Source organism: Molothrus ater, chromosome 3 (genome assembly GCF_012460135.2).
Source record: "Molothrus ater isolate BHLD 08-10-18 breed brown headed cowbird chromosome 3, BPBGC_Mater_1.1, whole genome shotgun sequence".
Classification (NCBI taxonomy): Eukaryota; Metazoa; Chordata; class Aves; order Passeriformes; family Icteridae; genus Molothrus; species Molothrus ater.
Genome location: NC_050480.2, coordinates 50,631,472 through 50,656,863, shown reverse-complemented (window position 1 = coordinate 50,656,863; position 25,392 = coordinate 50,631,472). Strand labels below are relative to the sequence as shown.

At 42.2% G+C, this 25,392-nt stretch overlaps 1 protein-coding gene across 2 annotated transcripts; it reads left to right on the top strand.

The window, feature by feature from the left end:
* The first annotated feature begins 22,205 nt into the window (after positions 1–22,205).
* On the top strand, positions 22,206–25,076 carry CITED2 (Cbp/p300 interacting transactivator with Glu/Asp rich carboxy-terminal domain 2). 2 transcript variants are annotated; one of them, XM_036381231.2, is made up of 2 exons: positions 22,206–22,436; positions 23,073–25,076. In XM_036381231.2, the coding sequence occupies exon 2, from the start codon at positions 23,080–23,082 to the stop codon at positions 23,803–23,805; it is 726 nt and encodes a 241-aa protein (XP_036237124.1). In that variant the 5' UTR covers positions 22,206–22,436; positions 23,073–23,079; the 3' UTR covers positions 23,806–25,076. The 2 variants fall into 2 exon arrangements, with proteins under 2 accessions (XP_036237124.1, XP_036237125.1); XM_036381232.2 differs by lacking the exon at positions 22,206–22,436 and adding an exon at positions 22,443–22,523.
* Positions 25,077–25,392: the final 316 nt, after the last annotated feature.

The following is a 25,392-nucleotide window of genomic DNA, read 5'->3' as shown; positions in this document are numbered from 1 at the left end:
TCTGCACATCAATCAACTGTTCTAATAAATGTGAGATCAGACAAATTATAGACAAGTAATTTCTACATTCAGAAAATCTCCTTTACTCTGACGGCTGCCCTGGGAAAAATTGAATTCAACATTTATTTCATAAGGCACTTGACTCTGATCATATGATTCAGGACAACTTGTATTATATAGGACAACTCTTGCAAACTCTCACCTAAAGCAGATGTGCTACCTTAGTGAAAAAGGTGGCACAGTGGTACAGTTTACTCTGAGGGTTAACTGCCTCGCTCAGTGCAGAACTAGAAGTCCCCAGTAAAGATTACAGGCGACTGCAAATGCATCAGTTAAAAATTCATTGTGAAGAGAGCCTAGATAAAACTGTGGAGTCTTCCACAAAAGTGATAGGCAGGTTTATAAATAAAACAAAGACACATTGTTTTACAAAAAAATACTATGCCAACTTGAAGGGGGGGGGGAGGTGGATGGAACTTAGCAGCTACACAAAGAGACTAGTGATGCACATTGCTGTCTTCTTAGAGCTTTTGTCAAACTATATTTTTCCTCAGCTTTAGACAGGACACATTACCTTTGAAACATGCTGAATAGACTGTCTTAAAGAATCATGGGGAGCCTAAGTTCTAACAGGTCAGCATGGGTTAAAGTTGGTTGCACATGCTAACATCACACCTCTAAGTCTTTGTCTAGACAGAGCATTAGAATAGATAACTTGTTTATAGGGTGTAAGTATACAGAATTAGATAACAAACAGTTCCAATAGCAGTAAACAAAAAGTCAGTGTGCTGATAGTGGATTGAAGAAGACGGAAGTAACAAGTTTGGCTCCTTGGGAATGCCTGTTTAGCTCTCTGTTGCTTATTAATAACCTTGAAATTAATGTGGCTAAAAATGTGTGGTAACTGTAAATTACAGGAATGCCTCATTTACTTAGTGAATGTGACATAGCATTGAAGCATCTGCATTGACAGAGGTAATGCCATCAATAAATGCATCAGAAGGACTTGTGGGAGCTCATCCCCTTCACCATTAGCTGCTTTGCACATTCTTGTCCAGTGCTCAGTGAGAAAGCACAGGCATTTTGCCCAAGCATCTGTGGAAAAGGTAAGGGGATTGTACACTACACTGGAAGGACAGAGACACTGAGTGTAGATGACCTGCAGGGAAGTTGCATTTATAGATTCAGCCTTTCCTCAGCCTTTCTCACCAGACAACTTGTCAATGCATCAAAGGGAATGGATCCCTAAATTAGGTCAACTAGCCTCATCTTGCCAATCTTCCAGTCATCTTGCCATCTTCCAGTCAGGGAAGCCTAGGTTTGAATGTTTACTTTCCTAATAGCTTTATAGGGCAGAGATGTTCTGTGAAAAGCTTTTCTGGGGCAATAACCATAATCTGGCAATATCAAATCAACCAGTGCCAAATTTATACATAAAAGAAACTTTATCCATACAAAAGATACAGAGATGTTTTCAATTGCAAACACCATCACCTTGCTGCTCAAATTTCAAAATGTGTAATGTTTCAATTAAGGCAACACCTAAACTCTGCCACTTATATCTCAGGCACAGAATTGAACTAGCCTGCTATCAGACTGCCATCAGGAAGATCATTTCCCTGTGGTAATAGTTCACCAAAAGCCAAACAATGCTCAGTCCATTTCCTTTGATCTCAGAATTCTTATTTTTCTTTTACTACAACTTTTGAGGGTTACTATTAAATCTCCTGAATCTTTCCCTGTTTCTATTTAACTGACCAGTTTGGGTGCTGAGTAGTTTAACCCACCCAGAACACATCATAACAACATATTCCCCCAGATTTTCAAACCTCAATCTGTGTAATGTACCCAAGTGCCATTGTCATAGCCGTGGCATATCATAGGGTGGTTACCTGTTAGTTCAGTGTCCTTGTGTCCTGCTGAAACAACGTGTGAGAGGAGAGATAAATGAATGGTGGAAGTTGATAATCAGGTTCTCATCTTTTGTCACTGAACAAAAAAAAGTAAAACTAAATATATGTATATGCCTGTTAGAGATGGTTAAGTGCACAGGGACTTTCTCACTGGGTAAAAATAGCCTGTGGGATTCTCTGTGGTTATAAGATGGGCAGGAAGGCCCAGAAGGCTGTTAAAATATAGAGGGAGTTTCCTCAAAATGATCCATGCTTGATAGCTGGCTTATTAATTGCAGCATGTTTTATTTGACTGTACCTCCCTCTGATTCTAAAAATAGGACTGTCAGAAGGCATCACCGTATCAGCCGGTTCCTCTCTGCAAGTTAATCTATTATACAAGAAAAGGACTTTACAAATGGATACATTAAAGACATCTAATGAAGTCAAAGCAGCTGTTTTAAAACATATTCAAACAAAATCTAGTCAATGAGATTTGGCCTCTGAATTTCATGTTGTACTATTAGGTATGTAGAAATTGAGCTTTTCAGGGGAATGAATTCTTTAAATTGAGTGAAAAGTCAGGCTATTTGAGCACCTCATTATACTGTGTATTGAAGATCTTTCTCATCCATATTATCCTATTAAGGATTGCAGTGATACCACAACTGTATTCACTGGTGTAATAAAAGGACACACACAGCACTCAAACCAGTGCTTTTGATACTTCTGTCCTTATTCAAGCTTGGTTCCTATTTATCTCAACAGAAATTTTGTCACAGGATATGGAATTAAGCCATGTGTTTTTAACCCAACAATATATTACATCCTGCAAAAATGTAATTTTCTGGGCCTTACAAAATATCAAAGCTTCAGATCATTATTAATTACTTATGCATGCATATTATTCCTCCTTCCTACAGACAGATCTTCTTTGAAGCAGAATGGGTGCATTTCCTTCAGGCTATTCTGCCTTAAAAGGGTCAGCTTGAAAACCACATTTTTGTTACGCCTATCAAATGTGGTATCCACAACAGTGAAAATAACACTTAAGGCTACTGAAACTGAAAGAAACAACAAAGAAATATATATCTTTATCTCTGACATTTGATTATATGCCCATCCTAAGTAAGCTCATATAGGCATGTTTTCCATGTTCAAACTCTCATTTCTCCCTTCCTCAATGATCTCCTGCATCTTACCAGGAATTAAAACATTTCAGAATATTTTTAATAATACAGAGTATATTATAAAAGTGAATTTTAGCAGAACATGCTATTTCTAAGCAAGAAATTTTTAGGAGGGTCCCTTATAGTAGTTCAGAATAAAAAGGCAGGTGGCTGTAGGTAGATTTTACACTAGAGTTTTAGTGACAAAATATGGGCATATATTTTCCATTCTTAGCCATTAAATGGATGCCCATTGCCTCTAATAGAAAATTTAATGCTCAAGAAATCAGGGCTTTCATGTAAAAGCACAATTCTACTTTATTATAAGTAAATTTGAAATCCGATATTAATAGCAGGGGGAGCAAGTCCAAACTGTTATTTTTTCAGGAACCAGTTTAATTCATTGTGCTTTGGCAAATCTGATTCCAATCCATCACAAACTACAACACTAACTTTGTTAAACTCAGAAAATCAAATAATCAAACAATTATTTCTTTGTGTTGCAGAAGAAGCAATCAATAATTCCTGGAATACCTTCCACACTAGCACTGTCATGACGTAGGTATATAGATATATGTAATAGTCATTCTTCTAATGATAAGAAATTGCATCAATAAATATGCTTTTCTCTAATTGAGCTCTATAATCCCTTTCCTTCACATTCTGCTTTTTCTCTCATACTCCTCACATTTTCTTTTCTGTCCACTCCCAACCTATCCTCTCTCATCATGATGTTCCCTGTTCCATGTCCCCTCTGTTCTCCCTGCCCTGTCTCCTGCGTGTTGAGCATCAACAGTACTACCCTGTACACCAGACATTAAAGCTCATCCTTCAGCCATGGCATCCAGAGCCTTTCCTTCACTGTTGGTTTGCTTCCATAAACTGCAAAGCAGTGTGTGGCTCCATGTGCCAGTTTGGTTGTCTGCATACTAAGCTGGAGAATCTCAAAAACCTGCCACGGAACCTCTTGGAGGAGTAATTTACCCATCACCTTGGGGTGCCTTGGTTTCAGAATTACAGCCACATGGATTGCACATAGGACTGGGAGCCCAGAAACTCCTGAGTGCCAGCAGTAGCTTTAAGTAATGATTTTTTAAATGGATCCGAAAAATTCATTAATTCTCTTTGTCTCAGATTATCTGCAAAGGTTGGTATCATAATGCTTTGCTCACCTTCCTCGCAGAATTTTGCAAAAAATATCTTTGAGTTCTATTTATTTCAAGGGGAATTATGCTTTTCTACCTGAAGGCAGAACTCAGCCCTTCTACAGTCAAGACATAAACCTCAAGTTTTATTATAGTCTTTAAGAGACACACACAAAGTCAAAAGTTGAACAGAAGGCTATTATTCCCATTAAGAAGAGATGTGACAGGAAAAAGCAAACAAGGAATGAAGAACAGTGTTCCCTTAAAATTAGGACAAATTTGGGTGCCAGTATAGGAGATGGAGCAAGAAGATTCCTGCTTTCAAGGGAGAGTATGTTAAGTGCTGAACACTGAAGTGTTCATGAACACTTCATGATTACTTAATGACTGATTACTCAGTAATGTTCCCAAGGTCAGCAAAACCTTGGGTATCTGTCATCCAAATGCCACTTCCATGAATTTAAGTGAACAAAATTGCAGTAACTTTTAATATCTGACATTTTTAAAGGCCATATCCCTTTATGATATAGTTTATTTATTTAAGCATAGTCAAAATGTAACAAGAAAAAGAACTATTCATACCAAATATGCTATTCCTAGAATTGCATTTGAGTTACGTGACATTACAATATAAATTATAACACAGAATCAGAGAATCATTTAGTTTGAAAAAGACCTTCCTCACAAGAGTATTAGAAAAATGAGTAATTAAAAATGCCAAATATATACAAGCATGAAATATGTGTTTTTAATGCCAAAACAAAGTTCTTATTATAGAAACCAAATATTAAGCTATTCAACCCTCCAGATTTTATGAACTAAATCTACAAATTAATTGAGTGCCTAACTCCAAGTTTAGGTGCCTCAGGTTAACATTTCAGCAGAACGGCAACCCACAGGTCCTGCTTATGTTTGAGGGCAGAGCAGGAGATAACAGGTAGGCACACGCTAGGCTGTGAAGCTGCTCACAGCCCTCACGCCCACCCTGCTGCAAATGTCACATTCAGCATTTGGTGGTGGAGGTTAGGAGGGTGCAGCAGGGTCAGGGCACACATCTGTCAGGATTAGGTGTATTGGGATATACATTCTGAAGTCTCCTCTCTGCCTGATTCATTGAAAGAACTTGAACCTATTCTCCTCTTTCTCCAGGAATTGGTCAAATGTCAAAGCCATTCAGTGTTTTGAAAAAAATTAGTCTCAATCTGTCCCACTACAGCTGCTTCACTTTGTACATTTCCTGGAACACACGCATGAATCTGAGTCCCCCATATGACCACCTTAACTATCAGGTTAGTTTCACAGGCTCTAATTTCCACTAAGGAAGAATAACGTCAGTTGGAGGTACTTGCTCAAAAATGTGCTGTGGCCTCAGATATTGAAAATGTATGCTCATACATGGCTCCAAATCAGACCAAATGCAAACGTGATCTGAATGCTTGCCTGGTATTTTGCATTCTCCAAAATAAAATAATAAAATAAAATAAAATAAAATAAAAGAAAATAAAATAAAATAAAATTTCTCTATCCTAACATGTGACACACTGGCTTTCAAGGGATTTCATATTGCTTCATGGGAAATTATATACAGAGTGAACTCTACTAAATATTCCGAGGAGAAAGAGTACACCATCCCAGTATTGTGGATCTGGGGTCAAACCAAACCATTCACTGAACCACAGAAGTGACTTCTTGGTCTGAGCACCAAAAAGCAGGGGGGAAGAAAAGGACAAAGAAGCACTGGTCAGACCTTGAGCAAGCTAAGCATGGGCAATTAGTTCTTCACAAAATGGTACAGAAAAGACCTTGCATACAGTGTAACAACCAGTTTGGGAGCCCCCTTAGCTATGGGTAAATATTCCCTGAGCACACCAACCCACCTCCAGAATAATCTTACTTCCTACCAGCTCCAGCTCAGGAAACTCCAGTGATTGCAACAAGAGGTTATCTTTGTGGCACACTGAACCATCTCCATCTTTAAAAGCTGCCCACACAAGAACTTGTCAGCAGCCTTCCACTAGCAATAATTTGGTTGTAAACAAGAAAATTTAACCCAAGCTTGGCCTGAGTGACACAAACCATTTAGTGACAAAGGCTTAGGTTCCCTGCACTTAACCTTATCTTTTCCCTGCACTTATACCTTTGGCCAACACAGCCCAGTGCCAGTTCACAAGTGTCTCCAAACACATGGAAAGCCTCATGCTGCACACACCCGGCAGCAATAGCAAGAGGTGCTTGCCTTCATGATCCATATTCCAGTGTTCATGGGACTGGGGATTGTTAACTGTGGTGTATGAGTGTGTACCTGGTCATAAAAAATTAAATCATTCTCAAATGCCTGTTCTTTCCCTACCAAGAGCATGATAATTCACATGGAAATGACATCTGCTCTGAGGTCACTTTGGTGAAGAACACCATCTTGTGACCACCCTCACCTTCAATTTGGGCTTGTCTACACATGGAGTTGCTCCTGATTAATTGTTCTTGATGATGTCGTGTGTGGCCACTGCATCCACATGCAGCACTGCTCAGAAATAACTCTAAGTGTAAACAAGCCCTCATTCACAGAAGGAGTGCTAACAAGATCAGGAGGAATGGCCCATGCCCAGCACCTCTTGGGACAGACATTTCTTAAGCAGCACAGTGTAAGACATTCATCAGTCAATGGCTCCAGCCACAAGACACCCTCAGATATGCACTTAACAGGATGTAAAGCACAGTCCCCCGTACTTTTTTAAAAGCCAATGATGTAGGTGGATGCTCTCAACTAAACATTCACCATTCTGACAGATATCCCTGCCTTCACAGAACTGGAGGATCTATGGGAGATGGTCCCAAACATGTTCAAGCTTTGCTGATTTTGGCCAAGCAGCAAAGAAAGGGGCTTCAGCTGACTGCCTCAAGCAGACTTCCCTCAATACCAACCCCCAAACTCCTTTATTCCTTGGTAGCCACTGGATCTTGCAGACTCCTTCTTTCTTTGCTGTGGTTTTAAGCTCTCATTCTTGCTTGAATTATTTTCTATCCACATATTTCTGATGCACAGGGACATCCTTCTTTCTCAGCAAGTATTGGTTTGGTTTGGTTTCCCCGTCCAAGCTGGGTCAATTATATAGTATATAGGAGAGCCAAACCATTCTTACTACAAGTGCCATAATTCAAAAGTACTTTCTTGAACAATTATTTACTGGTTTTGTTTCTGCTGAGCACCTACACTCAGTTCTGTCATTGAACAGAACTTAAAGAATAATTCCCAGCAGAAGTTATTAAACTAAGGTCACCTAAGCACTTCTGTTTTCTTATTTACAGACACAAAACTAAAGAAGTACTTGTATTTTCTAACCAAGATAAAACATATTTTGATAGAGATCATATCTGCTGAATCTTTATTTTCCAGGTTTTATCTCAAAATATTTCTGGTTTTATAATGATACAAAACCTGAACATTTCATTTTACAGCCTTTAATAATCATAATAACAAACCTGCAAATATAAACCAGCATGATATTACCTATATTTTCTTCCTTTTTTAAAAATCTTACTTGATAAGTTTTGAGTGCTTAGCTTTTCTGGTTTCTAGGGAGGGGTGAGGGCAGATGGGGGTTTAACTGCCTGTTTATTTCATCTGGAAAATGATATGTCTGTTGTTAGATGTGGCTTTGGAATTCTCTTTTAACAGCATATCACTTGTTTTAGACCAGGTGTTGACTGGTCAAATTACAGGAACATGAAGTATAATTTGTACTTGTCACACAGGCAGCCTTTTCTTAAAGGCATTAAGTACTATCTTTTTCACCTGATTCAGTGAAAAGATATCTAAATGTGTGGTGGGCAGTTACACCCTCTCAATGTGCCTCCACCCACATCACCCTGCCGATGGTGCTTTGTTATCTCAGCACTGGAATCATGCTGGACCCAGCTGGAAAAGAGGCAAAGAAAGTGATGTGGGAGGGGCAGAGCTCTTAGAAACCATTCCTGGTTTTGTAAATAGGAAAAAGCAATTTTAATTCAAGATGATGTAGTTTCCAAGTGATTAAGCCAGAGAGAAAGATGATTTATTTTTCCAGTGGAATTGGAAAAGGCATGTAGGGAGTCACTAATGCACTCATGGGTCCAAACTGCCAGACAGGGGCCTAACACTATATTCCTAAAATCTCAAGCTAAGTTGATCATTAGCCACTAATTTGCTGTTATAAGCACAGATAAGTAAATCGAAACTATTGGTATTGAGGCTGCTTTATTTCTAATTCGAGCAGTTTGGGGAAAATTCAGACTAAGTTTAGTCCAATCCCTGAAGTGAGTATGTGTTGCCCCAGGCATTTCCAAGTTGTTCAAGGGCTGCATTACAGGCTTGGACCATCACCAGCTGTCAAAGTGGTTTTGGTGTGCAAGTAGAGCAAAGCTTCTGGTTTAGTTTCTCTAAAAAGAAGCAAAATTTAGTTAGCTCATACCAAAAACACTTTGTAAACTAAACCAGAGCTCTGTAAGTGGAGACAATTGGGGAAATAACTATAAAACTGCATTGCTGTATTCCAACCTGGAATGCCATGCACAGCCTCAGGCACCTGAAAAAAGAATCTTGATTTCCAAAGCAGCCAAGTGCTAAGAGTACCCACTTACTGTTTACTTTACAAAACAAAAACATAACATTAAGGTACATAACAATTTACAATTAATTTTTTTTAAAGGCCCACACAATAGAGATATTGAAGCCTCCTCTATTCTTTCTAATGCCTCATATGATAAATTACTGAATTAGAACTTCTAAGATGTGTTTAGAACAGGGAATGGGAAGCCAAATATTCAGGCCAAAAGCTACAAAGGTTTAAGGCACTAAGCAGCTGTGCAGATGGCCAGCTCACATTGAAATCATTCAAGCACAGTGAGGTGCCTAAATAACATTGTGCCTCCTGTCTCCTTCTCCACCAAATAAACTAGGGCAAATAATCTTTAGATTTCTGGGGTTAGATTAATGGATCTTTGCTCAGACAGTTATATAATAACTTTGTACTTCAAATGCAAAAACAACTGAGAGACTTTCAGACTGTAGATAAACTAATAATACACTGCACTTCTAGTTTGTTATTCAAGGGATGTTACACAAAGGGGGATTGATTTTGCAGCTCTTGCACTTGAGCAGCTCCTATTTGGGGCAATGGGTGTTTGTGTGGGAAGAAATGCTGTGGAAGCAGTCCCCATAATGCACTTATTGACAAGATTAATCCTCAGTTTTCCTTCAAAGGGATTGCAAGCTGCATCACCATTCCAGTGATCTTAGATGATTTGTGTGTTGGTTTTAGCAAGTTTTAAAAAGTTATATGGCAAAAGCTTGATTAAAAAGAAAATAAAATCTCTAAATTGGGTCATATGTAGGAAGGACATTCCTCTTGGTAATCTCTCTGTATTATAGAACAGCCTCACAATTTAAATAGAAGTCAACCCAATTTACAAAATTGGATTGGACAAAACACTAGAGAACATGTTACAGTATAGGGAGTCATCATGCATACACAGTGCAGATGCACTGCTGAATGACCTAACTTGCCCATTTGCATCTCTAATTTCTGTGATATAATCTCCATTCCACACTGCAATTATTAAAGAAAGAAATTAATTTCTTGGTTTCAAGGAAGTTGGTAGAGGAATAGAGGGGTGAAGAGAGGAAATGGAATTTTGCAGAGCCATGATTCCAAAAATAATTCAGAAAGAAAAAATCCTGTAGAAGAAGAGGATAGAAAGTTATGGAAGAGAATTGACATTCAGCATGCTGATAAAACTCTACATTGCTAGAATTGTGGGAACAAAGTCACTCCTTGTTTCTATTGCATTCCAACTGTTTTGTTCTCTTCCACTATTCTTTGCCATTTGTTTTTATATTTACTATTCCATATACCAATTAAGAATTCTTAGCAGGTCTTCCAAGCAGTAGAAATTTAAATTAGATTACAAAAAGACCTCAAAAGCAGAATGAGATTTTAAATGGATCATTGAAACTAACTGCAAAATTCTTTTATCAGAAGGGGGGAAGGTAATACTTTTTAAGAGTGCCTTAAAATTAATCCAAAATGAGTGTCACTTATTTTCAGCATGTCAGATTTGGAAGGTCTACTCTAAGGTTAATGTGAAAGTGAATGTAAAAATATTTTAAGCTTTTTATTTGCCAAACTAGAATACCATGAAATGAAAACTTCAGGAAACCAAGGTGGTATCAACAGCACCAGCCATAAGGTAAGTACAGTGCCCTAAAGTATATTCCATTGAGTTAAATGAATTGGGGTGCAAGTTGCTCAGGGTAAGAGCTGCTGCTTCTCCTTGTGCCACATGGAATAGTAAAAAAGGTATCCAACTGCATGTTTCTTGAAGGAATCCACAGTTCTGTCACGCAGATACTCTGTGTTGTACAAGCTGGCAAAATAGGTGGTCCAACCTTTGCCCCACACTACCAAACTCACATCTTTGCCTCCTGCCCCATGCTGGCATGATGGTCATATGTTGACCAGAATCAAAGCTCATCTTGACACACTTATGCCTGTTATTTTTCACTAGCAAAGGCCAACAAGTAGTAAGCAAAGCAATCTTCAAAAATTGCAGTGTCTGCTGTTTGGGATGCAGTGGCCTTGTCTGCACCAGTGTTTTCTTCTGGAGTATCTGAGGACTGACAAGGCTGGTCTAACCCCATCAGTATCAGAGATGCTCAGTGCACAGCTGCAGATGGAACTCCCTAGACAGTGACAGTTTCAACTCCATCCACACTGCCAAAGGTTAAACAGAAGCTGTGTCCCACCCATTACCAGTGCTTCACAGCCAGTGAATTAAAAAAAAAAAAAAAAAAAAAAAACCAAAAAAAACCACCCACATCAAATCCCCTTAAGGAAGAAAGTGTGTCCCTTCCTGTGAAAGGCCTCAATTTCTGCTCTCGGGTGCTGCACCACTTCCCACACACTGTCACAAGTCTCTAGTACTATTTTCTGGCACCAGGTGATCTCAAATCCTTTCTTTTCTCTAAGTAATTTTCCATTCCTCACACCTATGAAGAAGAGTTTTATAAAGGTGATTCACCTAAAGCTAGGTGATCCCTGTGCACAGTTTTAGCTCGTTCCCTGGGCCCAGCCAAGCAACTCACCATGTAGGACCACAACTCTCCTCCAGGTTCATGGTTCCCAGCTCAAGGAGACACCAAGGCAAACCTGCTCCAAATCCCAAAATGTGCTCAGCCACCTGCCCCAACAGACACAGCAAAAGGGGCACTTGGGCAGGTGCTGCTAGCCAAGGTGATGGCCAGGAAGAGGAGGACGATCCACTTGAGGACTGAGGAGTTGTGGAAGCTGTTGTGTGAGGCCTGAGAAGAGGCACCAGGGATGAACAAGGCTGGCGTGAGGCAGCTGTGGGGTGCCAAGCAGAGAGGAGCCCTGGAGGGGGAGGGAAGCCCAGGCTCGTGCACCTGATAGACCTGGTGTCTGAGAGAAGCCTCTCCTTCAGGCAAAAAAACCTGAGGAATTTTCCTGAGGGACAAGGTGGCAGCTGCTGATCAGTCAGTACCAAATTTAGCTACATGAGCATGAGATTAGAGGGTTAAAAGTGAACCCTCAGCAAGCCCCAAACTGGGGTGTGTGTATGTGGATGCATCATTACTGAGGAAACTTCATTGCTCTACCTTTTTTTCTTCAGCTCCTGAGTGGCTGAGAGAACTGCTTCTGCAGAGATTGCTACTTGTACAAAACACAACAGCCTGCTGAAATAGATTTAGTTTATAAAGTAGCTCCCCATCACAGCAGCACTGCAGTAGTACAGACCTGAAAGTCACCTGTAGAGAACACTGAAAAAACAACACTCATAGCAACAAAATCTTCTGGGTCAACAAACAAAAGTTTGTGAAAAGAAAGAAGGCTTTGATGTCTTTGGATTTTGAGCAATTTTGTGAAGTGGTAATGGGGAACCAGGGGATGTTACTTAAACAGTGCAAAGGCCTTGAATAAAGGGTGTTCACAAAAGGCTACTAAGGAAAGCCAGTTGCCAGGAAGAGAAGAGTGGGTAACACCCTGCCAGTCATGGATGCAAATCCAGTTAGGGGATAGCACACAGGGGCAGAGCAGGAATAATTGCTTGGTTCTTTTCACAGCATTTAAGTAGTGGGGTGCCTTTAGGATCAATACAAACAGTGGCATTGTTTAATGTACTTATCGAGGTCCTACTAGAAAAGCTGTATCTCTAAGAGCAGTGGGCAAGACAAGGCTGGTGAGGCACCTTGGTAAGCCTTGACAACACCAAGTAACTGAGTAATGCATCAGCAAAGGGAATGCAGTGTAGATGAGTGCACAGTAATGAACCTTGGAAGGTATGATTTAAACTACTCAAATACACAGATGGATTCTGAATTAATTGTAACCTTTCAACAAAAAGATTGAGGCATCACCATGGACAGCTTAATGAAGGTGTCTGCTCAGTGTGCTGCAGTGGTCAAACTCAGAAAATAAGCTGTAATAAAAAAAATGGATGACAGAAGATATAATAACGTGATTATATAAAAAATATTCATAGAAAATTTCAGTTATCCAACCTAAGAGGGAGAAAGAGAAAGCTGTCTAGAGAATAAACCAAATGAACTTGTAGAGGTCAATCATACCAAGTGCTGCTTATATCCTGAGTTACTGACTGCAGTGCATCCTAGAATCTCAGCACCCCAAGTGAGCAGATTGATGACTTTTAAAAAAAAGAGTACATGAACATTTGTTCAATGAAGAATGGAATGGATGTGGCACATGGCATGCTTATGTACCTAGTTCATAATAAGGAATTATGTAAAAGGACATAGTCTTTCAATGCAGCCTGTAACTAATCTGTAGAAAACTGGTCATAAACTGTTACTGTGGTAAATAGCTTTGTTTACCACCAAAGTCAGGAGACTTAAACACACATAAAAAAAGAAAGGAAACACAGCCTCTCTGCTCATGTAAACAGAGTCAGTCCATTAACTGTTGTAATCAGTCGAACTGATTATACAAGCCACGGAGGTACCATTTCATCAGTTGTACAGAAAATAAAAATGACAAGGGCCTTCAATTTCCAGTGTTCAAGAGTTGGCAGGGTTAAGACAGAAATCCCTCAGATTTATGCCTCCACCAGTGATGATATAGCTGGTGAGTTGCTTTATATTAAAGTTTTGTCCTCTCAGTTGTAGCCATGAGGAAATCCTTCCTCAAGTATTGTTGAATGCCAGATGCATTACAAGTTCTCTAGAAGACATTAATGTTGGCATTGCTAGTTAGGCAGATACAGAACTTAGTGTACCAGCAGCTTTTCCTGTGCTATGAATACCTGTCTTCAGGCAAAATACAAGCGACTGAATTTCAGATGTCCTTTTAGCTATTTGTTCTCTCTGAAATCAAGTTCCCTTGTGCTGTGCAAAAAAAAAGAAAAAAATTGAGCACAGGATTGCTAGCCGTAATACATGAGAAGCAATATGACAGTTTAAAATAGCATTAATCAGAGCTATAGACTGAATTTAAGTCAGTATTAGTCACAGAACATTTTGTTTTGTTCTGCAAGATCTAATATAATATTCAAGACCATATAATATTCAAGATAATACTAATACTAATAATATTGAGCAGTCAACTAGCCTGGAGATTTTTTATACATGAAAGACAATAACAAAATGTTCAAAACATTGCAAACTGTCAGGAGTTTTGCCCTTAAATGTGACGACTCGTAGAAAATCTCTAAGTTAAAATACAGAGTGGTGGATATTCCTCAAACTCTTGGAGGAGTAAAAGCAATATGTACATGTCCATTAGTAGTAATAATCCTCTTCCTACCCTGGCATGGGAATGGTGGGGTTGGGAAGGGGATTAGAACTGCAGGCAACCTTACCGAAGTACACGTGTAGGTCAGCCTTCACCCTTGGAGTAAATATTTTTCTTATGATCTTTAAGACAACTTCAGATGGATGCAAGAGCCCTAACACATATTCATGCTATTGCTGAACACCTTCCATACCATGTTTATTGTGTATGGGCATTATAGTGAGGGAAGCTGTTGGATTTAACATTTCCTAAATGTATGGAAATTGGTTATTGGGGTGTCAAGAGTCTGCAGGGAAGAAAGAGGCAGTGGATGTGGTTATGCAAAGTTGTCAAAGAATGTAACTTCACTGTGATTGATTGATAGAATGTTGCTGGACTGCTGCCATTCACCCTGTGAGAGATTTGGTTGGGGGGTGTTGCACATAGCTGCAGGAAATGGGCTATTTGGAAGGAAAATTGCAGTGATCTTCCTGGACAAGAGCTATGAGGATTGAAAGTTTGCAGGGAAAATTCATCCTGGAGCAGAAAGGAAGCAAGAGCCTCCAAAGAGTCTTGCAGAGGTAATTGGTAAGAGGCACTGGGAGTGGAATATTTAGGACACAGGGAAGGCAGAAAAGAGAGGGGAGAAATTTGTCCTGTTGCTTGGGTGGGACTGAACACAAGGTTATTGGAAGGGTTACCTTTTGGATGAGATTAAAAATGCCAGAGTGGATCCTGCCTACACTGAAGTCAGTAATGGTAAATGACTATTTCTACTGACATTAAGGTGGCTGGAGCCCCACTCATGATCTGAAATAAATGCAGAAAACTAGGATAGCTGTAAAATGCTTTGATGTCAAATATCTGTGGCCACAGTAGTGATTCTTAGGCATTAACCCAAAAAGATCTCTGCTAGGCATTTTCTAGGAGAAAGGTATCAATTTTTTCCACTTTACAGAGAGATAAAGTGAGGTCTATGTAGGACTCTCAGAAGCAGAAAGGAATTCGGGTGCTTAAGTCTGATTTTAATTACACTGCTGGAGCTGGGAGAGAGGAGAGAACAAATACCCTGGCTTCTGGCCTTTTGATGAGACCACTGCACAGCTATTAAAGGACTTGTTTTCCTTTCTGATTACATTTGACCATTTAAATCCATTTAAGCTTCTACTCTAAAAGGAAAAGAGTGCATGCTCAATTCTAGAGTAATTAGGTAATGTTGGTATTATGCTCTGAAGCTGTGAAGTGGTAATTTATGTAAAAGGCGAGTAGTAGTATTATTAGTGCTTGAGTACGATATCATCAGGCTGACGCATAAGAACGGCAAAGTGTGAAAAATTACATACATCTGCTCTGCTTTCCTAAAAACAACTGAAACCAAAAATAATCAATTGGGAAAAAAATTGATGGTGTAGTTTGCAACACTCATAAAGATATGTCTGATAAGAAAACAGGGTGTGTGTTTCCAAATAAGGAGCTACCAAACTTGAGTTTTGAGTAGTTTTAGGAAATAGAAACTATTTTGAATATTTACATTTCTTTGTTTATATTTCATTATTTTTCATGGGTTTGTCAGACTTACTGTACATATTTCAGAGCAAAACTTAAAAAACATACTAGAATTGAGTATGTCATTTCCAAATCCTAGGGCCCACGAAACAGCTACTTACACAAATGGAAACAACATTTGCTGGTGCCAGCCAAAATGAAAGGCTGAAGGAAAGCAGGAAGTAATCCACATAGAAAGTGTGTAACTAATCTTGAGAGGGATAGCAGCAAGGCTCCTCTGCAGCGAGCACTCAGGAAGGGAGAAGCACAGATAGGCATCTTCTACACTGAGAATGGCCTGTCTGAGCAAGATTAACCCTTGCCACAGAAAACAAAGATAACCTATTGGTGTTACAGAGAACAGACAATGTGAAGCACTGGCTTGAGATGAGACCAAATTTGGAATATAAAGCCTCAAAATACAGCTTTGCAGTAAAAAGGTTCTCAACTAAAGAAAGGCAGTGAAAATCCACTGATATGACAGGTCAGACTGGAATGATTCCCAGATTCTTCATCCTTGTAAAAAATAAACCACTGGAGAAGGTGTATGGAAAGTAAGTTGCCTAAAATGACAAACTAGATGAGAAGGTTTATTGCTTACAAATTCCCCTGAACCCACAGCATATTTCTAAAGACCTGGAATAGATAGCGCTGCCATTACCACACAGTACACACATTATAATTATTTAATTTAGGAGAAGAACATAATCAAATCAAAGGAGAAAATGTAACTGAAACTGCAAATGTCTGCTGACAATGTATGACATGTGACACCAACACCATAGCTGCTTGTAACCCTTTATCATCAAGAGGAGGACTAAACTACTTCCCTATTTCTTTAAATAAAAATTTGAAGTGGCAAAGTTGCTGGAGAAGCCTAAATGACCATAGTGGTTATATGAAACAACTACTTTCCTACATACTACATCACCATATTTGCACACACTTGTTTGCTGTGCACAGAAATCATGTAGTCCCACAAAAGTCAGCATTTCTCATGTGATTTAGAGAGATTCTGCTGCATATTATACCATTAGGTCCAATAAGCACATCCAAAGTACGTGCTTATCCATATCTAAATTGGTGTTCAGCATTGCAGCAGAACATTTCTCTTCTATAATAACCATTATGTTAACTTTACTAACATTTTCTTCAAGTCAGAAATACTGAAATTGCAAAGACACAATCTGGACTTAATCAATGGAATAATATAATTATATTTTAATTAGGTATTATTGAATTCCAGGCCAGACACTCACACAGATCAGTGTCTCAAGTGGACTGTTGTGCTATAAAGATGTGATCACCTGAAAATCCAGTCCCAAGTACAGACAGTTGCTGGATATAAGTTGTGTCAATTTGATCAGCTGATGGTCTGACAAGTTAAGATTTTGTCAACCTTAATCATAGTGAGAAGAATGTTACCTCCTGCATAGCCTCACCCACTTAAAATAGAATGTTTGTATGCAGATACAAGACAGCAGAGTACAGTGTGAAGTGCTCTGTCCAAAAAACATGACTGTTAATCATGTGTATAGATGTATCTGTACTGAGCCTTATATTTGTAATCATAAATCTTTTTTTATTAGCATTGCAGTTCATTCTAATAATAAATTTCAATTATTCAGTGGACTTCAAATAAATTACTTGTCAACCACCAGTTCAATTAATCACAGAATGTATGCAACAAATGCTTTAGGTGTACTCATCCAGACCTAATACATACTTAGAAGTATGCACACTGCTTTCTAGTAATTTTTAATTAAATAAAACTTCTCATTCTAAAAAAAAAATTGAAGTCTTTCTTTACCCAAATGAGTAGTATTAGTACATAGCTTGGTCTCCAAATGAAAAAAATATTTGTTCATACAGCCTAGCCCTGGTGACCACTTTCCACCTCTGTGCTCTAGTTGAAGCTTGTGTTATTCAGTTTACTACAGAAGCTGCCACTGCTTTGTCAAAAGCACCTGAATGTTTCCTTTTGTTATTTCTGGTTCCCACTGATACCAAAACATAAAGAGTAGTGAAAAGGTCTGTGTTGGGGTTCTGTGTGACAAAGTACAAATGGAATGATGCTTGATTCATTATTTGCTTATGTGTGTGTTTATTTTAATATATTTACATCCTCTTGTGGCTCTTCAGAAAATAATGTTCTTAATAAATTTTCCCATTTTTGCAGTTACTTTTTCAAAAAAGACACCTTGCAGTGAAATTACACTTAAGGAATACTCTCAGTCGTGATTACACAAGTTTGAAAGACTGCACAAAAAGGGCATATAAGGGTAAAAAATGGAGCTTGCCAAGACATTCTCACATGAATAAGATCATGGAGATAAAGGGTGCAAAGCCACATTCATTGTTATCAAAGTAAAATATACTGGCACATTAGTATCTTGATCCATCTAACAAAACAAAAAAAAAATGTGTGTGGGAAGAGAGTAACACACTTTGCATAGCCTGTGTGCCTTAATTTTGACCACCAATTTTATGTGTACATCTTTGGATCCTGGCATATCTACAAGAGATGCAAATACATGAAACCCTCTAACATATCCCCTAATGCTTCAAGGAAGTTCCTTACCCTGGGTTACTCCTTTCAGAATGATTTACTGCTAATAAAGCACACCTGTAACCCCAATTCTCAGCACTGTAACCACTTGCAACCAGCACAGAGATGGTTTATCCTGTCAAACCTGTCAAAGAAAAAATTAATCACATACAGACTAATTGAGATACCACATTCTATGTCTCCTTCTGCATTTCCACTGACTTTCTCCTACTAGCCACTCTTATGAATACCATACAGATGTGCTTTGACATCACTCCAGTAACTCCTGCTGACACAGGCCACCACTGAAAACAATCCTCAGTGGGTCATCTCATCCATACTTGAGCTGCCCACCTGTATGTCAGGTGCAGCACCACTCTGAACAGTGGCCTTCCCTGGGATAGCAGATTGTTGAAACAGGAGGCTAGATGCTCAGCTCTCGGAATGCCTGGCTAGTGTCTGGACCAACAGAGGGGAGCAGTGATGGATTTAGGAAACTCATGTCTGATACTGAACTAAATAAACTGAGTTAATCCTATGTGTTCTGCCATAGTCTGAACCTTGGGGCTGTTCCAAAGGCCAAACTGGCCATGGTAATTCCTTCCCACCTGGATACACAGAGGTTCTCATAACTAGACCCATGGTTAATCTTGTGTCCAATCTTTTCCCTCAATCCCATAAGAATAACAGCTCTCTCAGAAACCCAGAAAACAGAGTTCCCTGATAATCAAAACTCCAACAGCAAAAAAACATAACTGGCCTTCTAACAAAGGGAATTCCAGGGGGCAATACAAAGGCATGCTGAGAGACCAAAACAGAATTCTCTGCTTCCTGGGTGCCCATCTGGAACAAACTCATCATTTTTTTCTTGGGGTAGGCAGTGAAACTAGGGACAGCCATCCAGCAAAGAGCTGGGGACATCCTGCACCACAGTTCCCTCCTCCATCCCAACTGCCAGGTGCCTCTGAGAAGGGTGGGTAGCTTAGGTGAAGGTAGCTTTGAAGAGGTCAGATGTGAGAGCAGCCAGAAAATCATGGCTTGTCTTCTCAATAGCAGTGTGTCATTTCTACAGAAAGGGCATTTCTTCCAGGATATCATTCTAATATAAAATTTCCTATCAGATAACCCTGGTAGCTGTCCTGACCTGGATTTTCCTGACTGCCTTGTGTCAGCGTGGGAGGGAACACATAGAAACTCACCTCCAGCATCATCTAGGACAGACAAGTTACAGAGAGTTAGGGATTACATTTTCAAAGTTGCAAAAGAAGGGCAACTTGTTGTCCAAAATTTGTTGTCCTGGGTATCTTGTTCCAGGGATATATTACAACACTGAGCAAGGCTTAAACATTTCCAGTAGATATCTAAAAACACACCATCTGGGATTCTCCTTTGTGATTTTCCTTTCCTTCCTTTCACCACGATCAGCAGACATTCCACTCTGGAAGGAGTAAGCAGGGCTGCATCTTTCTTTTCCATTGTCGTGTTTGATATTTCTCAGTGATTTGTCCTAGATGGGCCCTTCAGTCACATTCTGCTTTCAACTCTACTCCGATTCTTCACTTGAGAAGCCACTCTGAATCCTGCTGGTTTCATTCCCACCCCTGGCCATCTCCAGCTCTCTCCTGATATGCAATGCCCTGCTTTCTTGCTGTCTGACTGAGGAACCAACTCATATGCAAAAGACTTTGAAGAGCATGAGTGAGAAGATTTCTTTAAATAACCATGGCTTAGATCAGGAGTAGCAAACAAATTCAGAGTTTCCTGAGAGCTCAATGGTGATGGGCTCATGCTTTGTCCGGCATTCCCTTAGCTGCCAGTCGCAACTCTTCCAGCCAATTCCTGGAAAGCAACCAACTGACTGTGTTCCCACTTTGCTGGAGAAAGCACCATCCCACCTAGTTCTTTGTATGTGGGCTGTAAATACTTGAAGATATGTTTTGTATGAGTCAAGTGTCATGGAGGCTGTGACTTCCCTACTATTGCTTCTGGCAGTCTTGCACCAATTGTTCCTAACTCACTTTGGCAAGCTGGCAGCTTCTAGCACCTGAAAGCTGAAAATAGGAAAGGGCGTTTGCAACGGGTAGTGATACGATGTGTGCTTGGCTTTAAAAAGGATCACAAATTTAAAGCAGCGGAGAGCAAAAAGGCATACCAGTATCACCATGGATATGTGACATTAAACAAACCACTTGTCATGATACACAGCTGACTACTTGCCAAATGGAACAGGATCTCCATATTATTCATTGTTTTGTCCTGCTAAACCTGCACACCAATGAGAAGGAAAAAACTCCAGAAAGGTACTGTCATTTTTCTGACCATCTCTGGCTGTGTTGGAGATCCTTGTTCAGTGGCAATTCCTCCATCCATCTACTGACATGCATTTGAAGATCAAAAGGTGAAATCATGGTGGGCACCCTACTTAACTGCTGCAGGAAAGAGAGCTCCAGGATAAGGTAACTTCCTTGAAGTAACTCACACTTTTAAAGCTTTCTGTCCTCCCAGCGCTTTGATTTCACCCCTTTCGTCCCTCACAGCTGAGACCAGCCAGGTATTTTCCTGGTATCCCATGTCTGCCCAACCACTGCCATCTGCCCATGTGGCTTTGCCAAAGGATTGCACCAGCCGCACAGAGACACTCATACATCCCCTCAGTGCATCCAGGAGCCCAGCTCTGCCTTGTCTCTCCTTGAGATGGAGGCAAAGCTAACTATCCTTTAGGTTTTGTAAGTCACTGCAGCCAAGTAAGAATCTGGCCCACCCAAAAGGGGGCAAGATGCTGACACATGGAGAGCCTCTTGAAGCATCCCATTTGTCTCACCTATGGCTCCCCAGGGAGGCCCTCCTGCACTGTGCTGCATCCTTGCAAAGCACGTGGAGGAGCAGAAACCCCATCTCAGCCTACACGATGGCCGTCTTGACCTCAATATTCACAAGAATATTCACAATTCTTTGTGCCGGGGGAGTGTCCTGCCTATCACTGTCCTCTCTGTGTGCCCGTAGACGCTTCCAAGAAGAAAAACAAACACGGAAGCAGAAGGCCAGGCAAAGGCACTGTGGAAAAGTGGGCCACCATTCAGCACTTCCCTGTGGCATGCCTCCCCCAGCCCCTCAGCTCTTCCCGGCTACTTGAAGGACAGCATGGCTGCCCTTCAGAAAGGAGCTGGATCTGGAGCAAAAGGCAGGAGCGACGGCCTCGGGGGTGGGGGGGCAGCTTGGGTACGCGTGGTCCTTGCCGGGGCTGTGCAGCGAGGCATGGCTCTGCCGGGCAGGGGGAGCGATAGGGGACCTGCCCAGCCAGGTCGATTGCCCGTGCAAAGCGTGTGCCCACCCGAAGCCCGCATGTTCTGGGGTTTTTTGCCATTCCAATGGAAACAATCGTAAATAACTGTAATAAACCCCACAACACCGGCCAAGGGGAAGAGTGGGTGGGCACTCGCCCTGCACAGCCCGGGTGGCAGCGGGCAAAAAACAGGAGATGAAGGGACGTGGGAAGTGGGGTGCGTGCCGGTATCCCCACATACACCTCCCGCATACAGCTCCCGTATTTGTGGAAAAAGGTGGATTTCGGATCTCGGCTCCGGGGGAGGGGCCGGCCCCATGGACGCCCACGCGGGATCTGGGGCCTCACTCCGGCGGATCCGGGCACCTGCACCACGGCGCCGCCGGAGGGACGGACCTCGCCCTGCCCGGAGCGCTCAGTCCCACGCGTGTCGGCGGCCGCGGCGCTGCAGCGGCACGACCGGACGGGGCGCAAAGGGCAGCGGCGATGCCCGGGCGCGGGGCCGGACGGGGCCGTGGGCGGCGGGAGAGCGGCTGCGGGGTGCGGGGGGTGCGCCGGGTGCCGCTCCTGCCGCCCCGCCGCGGAGCCCCGCTTTGTTCCCGGGGGAGGCGCTGAGCGCGGGGTGCGCGGTGCCTTCCCGAGCCGCCTGTCCCCTTCCCGCGTGTCTCCGAACACGCGTGTGCCCCGCTGCCTGCGCCCGCGCGCTGGGTGCTGGGTGTTCGGGTTTTTTTTTTTTTCCCTTTTCTTCCCCCCCTTTTCCCTCCCCCCCCCCCCCCCCCCCCGCCCCGCTTGCTCCAGGTTTTACTTCTGGTTGCCTGTAAGGGTTTTGCTCCTCCCTTCTGAAATCCTATATTAGCCGCGGCCAAAGCCGTGTAAGGAACACAGCTCATTGTTGGCAAGTGCCGATGCGCCTCGCGGAGGGGCGAGAACCAGCTCCGGGGCTGCGGCAGCGATCGCGGCGCCGGTCACGTCAGCGCCGGGGAGAGGGAGCCGGAGAAGCCCTCTCTATGCTGGGTGACTCTCGCTGACTGATTCCACCGCCACCTTTGAAGGAGAGGAAGAAAGAAGCCGGGAGGTGAGTGCGGCGGTTCTCGTGGCTGGTGCCGGGTGTCCCTTTTGTGTGCAACAGGAAAAACGCGACTGTATAAACACGCGAGGAAAGGTGCTTTTCAGCTGCTTGGCTTCATGTCCTTATCTGTTCATTACCGTATTTTCACCAAAATAATTGGGACTTAATTCCAAAAGTTGCTGACAGCGGCTAGGTGGGACTTGCCAATTCTTTGCTTGTTCCGCTCAAGTTAGCGAGAGTGCCGTGGGAATCCGCTGCCTTCGAGGGAGAAGCCGGGGGGCTTGGGCGGCTCCAGAGCGTGCGGGGAGGCGGCGGCGGTGGCCGAATGCGACGCTCCCCGCCGATAGGTATGCGCGACTTGGAGTGGGAATGCGTGCTGCCCGCCGGATTAGCGGAGGGGACCGGGATTTTCGTTCCGCGGGCTCTCCTTTTATTTTTCCTTTTGTACTCCATGGTGGAGCCACTGTAGATTTTTTGGAGATTTTTTTTTTAATTATTCCCTCCACCGGGAAGGAGAGAGGACTGCAGGACCAGCGAAGTAATTTCTGCCAGGGCCAGGCAGATGCAGCTGGTCCGGGAGAGGGCGGCTGGATGTCCGAGGAGGGTGTATTTTCCTAATATATTCACACACTAACTTTCCAGGTGAGCCATGGCAGACCACATGATGGCCATGAACCACGGGCGATTCCCCGACGGATCCGGCGGGCTCCACCACCACCCTGCGCATCGGATGGGCTTGGGGCAGTTTCCCACCCCCCATCACCACCACCAGCAACAGCAGCCGCCGCAGCAGCACGCCTTCAGCGCCCTGATGGGCGACCATATACATTACGGAGCTGGGAGTATGAACGCGAGCAGCGGGGTGAGGCACGCCATGGGGCCGGGCAGCGTGAGCGGAGGGCACCCGGCCGGCAGCATGCCGCCCCCCGCCCGCTTCAGCGGCTCCCAGTTCATGGCCCCCCCCGTCGCCAGCCCGGGAGGACAGCTGAGCGCCAGCATGCAGCTCCAGAAGCTGAACAACCAGTACTTCAGCCACCACCCCTACCCCCACAGCCACTACATGCCGGACTTGCACGCCGGTAGCCACCAGCTGAACGGCGGCAGCCAGCAGCATTTCAGGGACTGCAACCCCAAGCACGGCGGCGGCGGCGGCGGCAGCGGCTTGCCGCCCGCCGTCCCCCACGTCCCCGCGGCAATGCTGCCGCCCAATGTCATAGACACGGACTTCATCGACGAGGAGGTCCTCATGTCCTTAGTCATCGAAATGGGGCTGGATCGCATCAAGGAGCTTCCCGAGCTGTGGTTGGGACAGAACGAGTTTGACTTCATGACAGACTTCGTTTGCAAACAGCAGCCCAGCAGGGTGAGCTGCTGATTCATTTAAAACAAACAAAGGACTTTTATCGGTGCGAATGAAAACATTCCCCTAGACACGGTGTCTCACTTTTCAGGGCTTGAAAAGGTGAGAATCTGGAAAGCAGAGTCAACTATGCGCTTGTATAATTTTTTTTTTTTTAATCGCTGCCACTTTTTTTTTCTTTCTGTAGCTTTGTCACTCACCTCCCCTCCTGTAGTAATAATATCTAGCGAACTCTGCCTTTTTATGTTGGTTGCCCCCCTCCCGACCTCCCACTCTTAATTTCCTCACAGTAACATGCCCAGAATTCCCACAGTGCCGGACTGTTAGATATTAATCTTGGCAAATTGCTTAATCTTGTGGATTTTGTAAACTATGGTTTCCAGTGACTTGAACTGCATTCAAATTCTGAGTGAACAGGGAAAAAATTGCATTAGTTGGTTGCATGAACTTTGAAGGGCAGATACTACTGCACAAAAGCTGCCATCTTGCTTAATTTTTAACTATGCATTGCAGTGCAGACTAATTTTTTTTTCTTTTCTGAATACGCTAAACTGGAAGCTTAACAGATGTGGGCCAAACCTTTCCAGATCAGGAAAAGTAATACTGTTACTTAAAAAGTCTGCTACCCAGTCCCCCTCCCCCATATGTACAGACAATAATATGGTGTGGATGGAATGTTGACTAGTGGCAAACATTTCACAGATTTTTTTTTTTTTTTAATTTTGTTTCTGTCTTCAGCGTTTTGACACTGTGCTAATATAGTTTATTCAGTACATAAAAAGATACTACTGTGTTGAAAGCTTTTCAGGAAATTTTGACAGTATTTTTGTACAAAACATTTTTTTGAGAAAATATTGTTAATTTATTCTATTTTAATTTGCCAATGTCAATAAAAAGTTAAGAAATGCTTTAGTTTTTCTAGAAGTCATTTACCAGTATTTTTCTTCAAAACTCTTCCCCACTGTCCCTGGTAAGTAGAACATAACATCTTATCTGTACAACCGTGTTGGTGTGCAAAAAGACATTCCAAGATAGAAAGTACACTACACCCATATATATGTCATGGTGAACTCGGTAGGTGAGCGGGATTTGAACATACTTACAGCATAAAGCCTCATGCGTTACATTGTAATATGCCTGTCAGTGTGGTTTTCTGAAAAATAAAGTTGCCGAGGGCGCAACTTTTTTTGTGACTTGCCAACATACTTGCTTTAAATGTAGTTGTCCAGAGTTATGATGCATAAAGTATTTATTATATTTATCTATTAAACTTGTAATTTTATAAATCTGCTTTCATTTATATAGTAGATTTTGTTCTTTTGTATATTTGTTATCTCCCCTGGAAGAGCTATGTAAAAAGTGTTTGTAACGTGGGAAGGGTGGGTGGTGGGTGTCACCCTCTGCCTCTCTCTTACCTCACAGGGTAACACAGGATATTGCTGCATCAATCCAGATCTGCGTGACACTGGAACCAGTTTCATTTCATTTCCAGTGACTTAGGAGAAGGGGAATATAGCATTGAAGTATTCCACAGTGGGACATCTCTGACCCCCCTCCCCCAGGAATTGCTGCCAACTGAAGCCACTGACACCAATACAGACA